The 8,136-nt window shown below is 42.4% G+C and overlaps 1 protein-coding gene across 1 annotated transcript in view; it reads left to right on the forward strand.

The window, feature by feature from the left end:
- SACS (sacsin molecular chaperone) overlaps positions 1-8,136 on the forward strand; it is a 54,985-nt gene that overhangs the window by 31,568 nt on the left and 15,281 nt on the right. The window contains exons 7-8 of the mRNA XM_075266030.1: positions 1,040-2,522; positions 4,612-4,703. Coding sequence (XP_075122131.1) covers positions 1,040-2,522; positions 4,612-4,703 — 1,575 coding nt within the window. The remainder of the gene's footprint in view (positions 1-1,039; positions 2,523-4,611; positions 4,704-8,136) is intronic.

The raw sequence follows: 8,136 nt of genomic DNA on the forward strand, positions 1-8,136 counted from the left end.
ATCAAATAAAACATCCTTTTACGAAATACTGAATTAATAGAAAAAAATCTCTCATATATTGGTCAGGTCAATGAGCATCTCTAAAGAGAGTGTCTCACTTTGGAGGACTCAAAATGCGTGAGCATTACATGGACAATGGGAACTCTGTAATGCTTCATTTCCCCTGTGGCGGCGCTGCGTGAATATCTAACACTTTCTACACTTCTACAAGTTACAGCTGGTCACTGATAAAAAGGGGCAACCTCTTCAATGTAAAATAGTGTCTCATTGTGCACATGGCCTCTCTATAGTTGTAGCAGAGCTTAGTTTCTCATTTGGTTCTCCGTGTTTCTCACAGTGTTATGGTGTGTTATCTATTGGTAGTTTTTCTGATGCGTTTGGTTTTCCATTTGGGCAGTCTGTTTGGGGACCCCTCGAACGGAAACCTATCCACATGAAAAGCAGTTATCTTAGGAAATTGGCGGACCCCATAGACTATAATGGGGTCCATGTGGTTTCAGCTCGGTTTTGCACAAAAAATGCAGAGAGAAAAGTGCTGCTTGCACATATTTCATGCGGATAGGGGAACGGAATGGCCCGAACGCAGATGTGAGGTGTTGTATCATGAAGAAGACTTATAACCTATCTACAGTATAGAAAATAAGTGTCTGATCAGTGGGATCCAACTGCTGGGACACGGATTGATCATGAGAATGGGATCCTTTCGTTCAAATAGATGGACGGTTGCTAATATGCACTGCCATGTGACTTTAGAAATGTTAGAGATAGTGCTGAACTTGCCATCTTTTTTGTAGACCCATAGAGATGAATGGAACACCAGTTGGATCCCCAACTAAACTGTTGATCAGACACCCAACAATTAAACCCTTGTCTCCCATCCTATAGATACTATAGGTTACAAATCTTGTTTTTGGCACCATCCCTTTAAATGACAAATGGACAATATTTGTAAATATGCTAGTTTTTCTTTTTATGTGATATACCAATGTGTGGCTCCAATAATGCTCAATAAAGTTTCTCTTTCTATTTTCCTTGTTAGATGTCCCCAGTATTTTCAGTGGTGATCAGATAGGGATGCTGGATCCCCACCAAAAACTCTTTGGGCGTCACGAATCAGGCCAGTGTTGGAACATTAAAGAAGACAACAAAGAAATAAGTGAACTGGTGGACCAATTTGCCCCATATATTGACATTTTTGGTAGCACAAAAGAAACCTTTGTGGAAGGTTATTACCCAGGAACCTTCTTTAGATTTCCCCTTCGAGTCCAGCCATCATTGCTAAGTCATAATCTTTATAATAAAGAAAAAGTTCTAGAACTGTACGAGTCCTTCAGAGCAGATGCGGACACCGTGCTCCTGTTCTTGAAGAACGTACAGAAAGTGTCTTTGCATGTTCGAGAAGCAGATGGATCTGAAAAGTTGGTTTTCCGTGTCACAGCTAGTGAGAACAAGTTACTAAAGCACGATAGACCCAATTCTATCAAAATTCTTGGAACAGCCATTGATAATTACTGTAAAGGGGTCCCAAGCAATAGTATAACATGTGTCGCCTATCATGTGAACATCATAACAGAAGATGAAAGTGTCAAAGAAACCCAAACCTCCTCATGGCTGGTGTGCAATAGTGTTGGAGGCCGAGGTATCTGCACCGACTTAGACTCTCATGCCGACGAGCTGAAATTTGTTCCAAGTATTGGAATTGCTATGCCATTGTGGCATAATGGTGAAGAAAAGGGAGCAGAGTCGCAATTTGTTGGAAGGGCGTTTTGTTTTCTTCCGTTGCCACCAGGAGATGAGAGCAAAACCGGTCTGCCTGTTCATATCAGTGGCTTTTTTGGCTTGACAGACAACCGAAGGAGCATCAAATGGCGAGAACTGGACCAGTGGCGAGATCCGGCAGCTCTTTGGAATGAACTTCTGGTCAAAAACGTTGTCCCGAAAACATATGCAACTCTCATTTTGGAAGCTATCAAGAGAATGGAGACAGAAGAGAATCCCGATTTCCCTCTTTCTGCTGATAGCATTTACCGAATGTGGCCAGAACTGGACCAAGTAAAGACACACTGGAAACCTATCATAGAACCTCTTTTCAAGGAGCTGTTTGAGAATCCCGTCATATACTCTGCCAAGAAATGCTGGTTAAAGGAATCAGATATAAACTTCACAGAACTAGATGAACATCTGGAGTACACAAAAACAGTCCTGAACTACCTCCAGAACTCAGGGACTGAGATCGCCAAGGTACCGGCTAACGTTGCTGCTGCATTCCAGATTCCCATAAACAATTCAAAGCCGGTGAAGAAGGTCACCCCAGCACTGGTCCGTCAGGTGTTGAGGAAGTGTGGACACAAAGGACCTACTCATGAGAAGCTTCACATCCTTGAGTTCATACTTAGCGATGAGAATTACAGTGATCTTATTGGGCTTGAAATACTTCCGTTGCAGAATGGGAGCTTTATTTCTTTTTCTTCATCTGTATCAGATAAGGATGTTATTTACATAACCTCAGAGGAGTACCCTAGGTATGAGCACATAGCGGTATATGGAACGTAATATGTCATGTTATCTGACTTTATAAGCTTTGAGTGAATGTAAGATGTGAATAGGGATTGTTGGCAATGGTGGATCTGTTCCTCTTAGTCTACTCTGTTGTGTGGATATTATTACCACTGACTGAGAGAACATCAACATTGTGGAGTCCATTCTTCTGTTCTAATAATGGACATTAATGGATCACAAGGTACATCATTGACTATAATGGGGTCCATTGGCTATCCATTATGTTCTCCATCATTGAGTGGATGAAAAAGTCTTACATGGTCTTTTTTTGTCCACGAATTTTGATGGAGAACATAATGGATACTCAACGGACCCCATTATAGTCAACTAGCTATAACCCGCGACTTCGTCGGTGGCCCCCTGATGCCTGCGCAAACCACCTGCAGCGCGGCCCGTGGGCCCCAACGCCCCTCTACTTGTGGCCAGAGCGGGCCTGCCCTCAGTATCTTGTCGTCCCCCCCATCTCTGTCCACAGTATCTTGTCCCCTCCATCTCGGCCCACAGTATGTTGTCCCCCCCATTTCTGCCCCCAGTATGTTGCCCCCCCATCTCTTCCCCCAGTATGCTGTCCCCCCCCATCTCTGACCCCAGTATCTTGTCCCCCCCATCTCTGCCCCCAGTATCTTGTCCCCCCCATCTCTGCCCCCAGTATCTTGTCCCCTGATCTCTGCACCCAGTACGTTGTCCCCCCCCATCTCTGCCCCCAGTATCTTGTTTCCCACATCTTTGCCCCCAGGGTCTTGTCCCCCCCATCTTTGCCCTCAGTATCTTGTCCCCCCCATCTCTGCCCCCAGCTTCATGTCCCCCCTTCTCTGCCACCAGTTCACTTCATGTGCCCCCAGTGTCTTGCCCCCCCAATCTCTGTCCCCCAGTCTCATGTTCCCCCATCCCTGCCCCCACCCCCTACATCGTCCTCCGTGTAGTATCTCTCACCTTTGTCTCTCTCCTCTGCTCCCTCTGCTGGCTGCCTGCACACACTGCTCCTGCTGGTCCCTGTGGCGTTTATGTAGTAGAGCAGGCCTGGCGTCATAACAACCAGACGCCGTACCTCGCTGTGCTTCATACAGGACACAGACAGGCAGCAGGAGAAGTGTGTGGAGCGGAGGAGACACAGGAGCAGAGGAGAGAGACAAAGGTGAGAGCTACTACACGGGGACCGATGTAGGGGGTGGGACTGAAGCTGGGGACCTATGGACACCGACCTGGGGACACCTCCTCCCCCCCGTTTGGCTGTGATTGAGGAACGAACATCCAAACACACAAACCCACAAACTCACAAACATTCACCTTTATAATATTAATAGGATGATGTACCTTGAGATCCATTAATATCCATTATTTGTACAAAACAATGGACTAAACCGTGTTAATTTTAGTACAACCATCATAAACCAAGCAAGTAGCAATGTGTATAATACATACTTACAGCCTGAATTCCATAGTGTTCCCTTTAAATCCTCACGATGATGACGTCTCAGCAATGACGTCACCACCTGTGGAAAAACCCTGCTGCGGTCATGTGCGTCTGATGACAAACCATTGAGATATGGATAAATAGAAGACACAGCAGGCAGCTTTGGGGAATTCAAGCTCTCTCCCTGGCACTCTTTATTTTTTGGATCCCTTTAAGGGCATTTCCAGGACTTAAAAGGGTTTTCCAGGCTATAAATATTGATGACCTATCCTGAAGATAAGTCATTAATATCAGATATGTGGAGGTGACAACCTCATAGATTAGCAGAAGCAGGAAGCAAACAGCTCTGTTCTCTTTGTAGTGGTGGAACTGAGTTACTGCAGCTTACCTCCTATTCAAGTGAATGGGCACTGATCTGCAGTACCTGGTCTGGCCACTACACAGAGAACAGCACTGTCTGACACAACGGCAATTCTCATTGGACTATGTGACTACTGCAACCAATCCCTGGCCTCTGTGGTCTTGCGCTGCACGTTCAACCGTCAGTTCCAAGACCAATGATTCGCTACAACAGTCTCATGAAGATTATATTTTTTTTAGTGAGATAAATGACTGAAATAAACTTCGATGTCTTCCAGATCTCTGTTTCCAGGTCTGGAAGGACGACTTCTTTCTAAAGATTTAAAGCCTAAAATTTTAACAGCCTTGAAGGAAGCTGCAGTAAGTAGAGGTAAGGATATGAGATGCCCACACTTGGTTTTTTAATTTAGTTTTTTAAAATATTATTAAATCTTGTCGGCCATGATACAAAATCTGTATCGGGACTTTCCAACCAGCATTTGTGATGCAGCAAGCCAGTTACAAAATATCCAGGTCTGGATTTTATTCACTATAATGGGGTCACTTGATTTTCCATCATGATGTCTTCCATTTTGCTGAACATGGAGCCTTCAACGCATATAACATGTGAGCACTTTTCTCAGTTAGTTACTCAGTATTACTGATGTCTCCTTCCTTAAAGGGGTTTTCTGGGTATAAATATTTTGAAACAAAATCCATCCATCGACATCCAGCCATAGGTTCCTAGAGAAGGTATATTTGTGTCTACTTTTTACTGGCTGCTATGCATCGTCCATTCATCTCGCATAGGCTCCATGTTAAATAACAGATACTTTTAACATGACAGTCAATTATATTGAATTGGTTTCAAGACAAATTGGATAACTTAAAGGCGTTGTCCATTTTCAGACCAATATTAAGAGACACTTTTTATTTATATAATAAAGAGTTGTACAATTTTACGATATATTTTCTGTATCAATTCCTCACGGTTCTCTAGATCTCTGCTCGCTGTCAGTCATTATGTTACTTCCAGTGGATAAAAGTCCGTCACCGGTCATATCATGTACAGTCCGTAGTCATGTGATACACAGTCCATAGTCATGTGATGGACACACAGGTGCACAGCTCGTTAGTCACAGCACAGTAATCAAATATCTGCCTGGTAATGAGCTGTGCACCTGTGTGTCCATCACATGACCATGGACTGTATATCACATGACCATGGACTGTATATCACATGACTATGGACTGTATATCACATGACTATGGACTGTATATCACATGACTATGGACTGTGCATCACATGACCATGGACTGTATATCACATGACCATGGACTGTATATCACATCACCATAGACTGTATATCACATGACCATGGACTGTGCATCACATGACCATGGACTGTATATCACATGACCATGGACTGTATATCACATGACCATGGACTGTATATCACATGACCATGGACTGTATATCACATGACCATGGACTGTGCATCACATGACCATGGATGGATTTTTATCCACTTGGAGTAAGCAGAATATATGTCAGCAAGCAGAAGATCTAGAACTGATACAGAAAGTATGTTGGACAATTGTATGACGTAACATTATACAAACAATAAGATTTGTCTGCCAATATTAGTCTGAAAGTGGACAATTCCTTTAAGGCAATTCAAGAAAGGATAAAGTATATGTAAGTTACGTCTTCAAGTAAAACTGTAGAATGTTGAATATACAACAAATTCCATATTAGGTGAAATAAGATTGGCCAATAATGACATAATATAATATAAAATATAATCTGTTACATTGTAGCGCAGCAGCTTCTCTGGGGATATGCAGGTACAGTACCGTCTGCTTGTAGGATTACTAGTCTATGGAATGTTTTTTTGGTGCATCCTACAAAATGATTTTTCTGTAAACTAACAAAAGTCTTTGATTGTCTAAAAATATATTTTACAATTACTGAATAATCCTGGTACTAACTTTTAGTCTTCTCCATAGTATAGGAATTTTCCATAAAGGGTAACTAAACTTTATTTATTTTTATTTATTCATCCATAGTGCATAGTTTTAGTTTTTATTGTTACCATTTTTTGGGAATGGATGATGTTTTGATCAATTTTCACATTTTTGGAGACAGAGTAGCAAACAAAACGTTGATTTGCTTTGCATTATGGCATTCATCATACAATGTGAATACTTTTATATTTTATTAGGGGATTTTTGATTTTTCGATGCTGAAATACTCAATATTTTTTGGGGTGAAAATGGGTAAAAGGGATGATTTGAATTTTTTTTTTACTTTTTTGCTTGTATTGTTAGCCTCCTAGGACATTTGGATATGAACCATTAGATTGCTTTTATCACAGACTGCAGTACTGTAGTATGGGAGTATATGGTAAAATTGCTGTATTACTATTAAAGGTGTTGTCCAGGCAAAAATGGGCAACCCTTTTAATGTTTAGATCAGCTGGGGGTAGTGAATAAAATAAAAAAAAATGCATACTCGCCTATCTCCAATGCTGCGTTGTCCTCCCATGCGGCCCCAGTCTTCTCCTCTCATGGGTTTCGTCTGGAGTTTTGCTGAAGCCATTGATTGGCCCCATCGGTCACATGACCGCTGAGGCCAATGAGCGAAGGACCTGAATGTCACTACCTGTGACATCACAGGTCTTTTTCCTGAGGCCGCTGATTGGCCTCAGCGATCACACGACCACTGTGGTCAATCAGCTCCATAAGCGGAACTCCAGGAGAGCAGAAGAACCAGGATGTTCCTGGCTGCCAAAGCCACTGAAGGCTTCCATGATCTTGCTGCATGAGGGCTATTTGGTTCCACAAAATCACTGACTACTGCAAAATAACCTTTAAGATTCCATGTTCACATTTGACCTTAGCATCTGAGAGGTTTATTGTCCATGATTGGAGTCGTCTCAGATCATGGACATGGACATCAGGTCCTGTGTGAAGCAGCAGAAACCCCCTGGCTAAGCTGACACTCAGTTACTGAATGGGCATTTTTTTTATAGCATATATCAGCAATGGATAAATGTTAGGAACATACCATACATCTAATGTAGGGAATCTATTCAACTAAACTGCATTGCTAGTGTTTCTCTCTTTTATGGGACAGGTTTTTCTGTGTCCAGTAATATATGCATGCAGTGTTTTAGGTGTGGAAATCATTACTGAGCATTCTTCAGCATGGAGTTGTGTTGTCTGATATCTTGAGCATGCACTTTGTGTGTTTAGTGCTTGGACTTAATGTTAATTGTGAATTAATGACAAAGAAGGTTCCTAATACAATGCCTCATTCTCTAAGATCACTTCCTGCTCTGCAGCTATTGGCTGAAGTGTCACCTCATAGACTTCCTGTTTGCCCGCCCCCTGGATTTACTGCATATACTGGTAATACTGAAATCTTTCTGGTCCATTGTAGCTGCTTTCACCTGTATTTGGACCAGAGAGAAGGAAATTATTTGGAACTGAGACAAGTTCTTAGTATTACCTTGGGGGAAGGAAGCGCAGAAAGTCTATGGCGTCAACCACTCCCTGCTGAGCATGAAGTAATGTCAGAGAGGGGCATAGTGTAACATTCAACATTATATGATGTCCTGTGGTGTTAAGGGCCTATAGTGTACAAAACACCTTGGAATCTGGCATCACTAGACAATGACGGCAATATAAATATTCTGCAAGTTCCCCCTTATGGCAGCTGTTAGTGTGGCCCTTCTCATTAGACTAAGGTCAGCCAAACCCACTGACCATCTAACATGGACTCATTCAGCCTATGTTGTGGGAAGATAGAGTTGAACATG

This window comes from Leptodactylus fuscus, chromosome 2 (assembly GCF_031893055.1).
Source record: "Leptodactylus fuscus isolate aLepFus1 chromosome 2, aLepFus1.hap2, whole genome shotgun sequence".
Classification (NCBI taxonomy): domain Eukaryota; kingdom Metazoa; phylum Chordata; class Amphibia; order Anura; family Leptodactylidae; genus Leptodactylus; species Leptodactylus fuscus.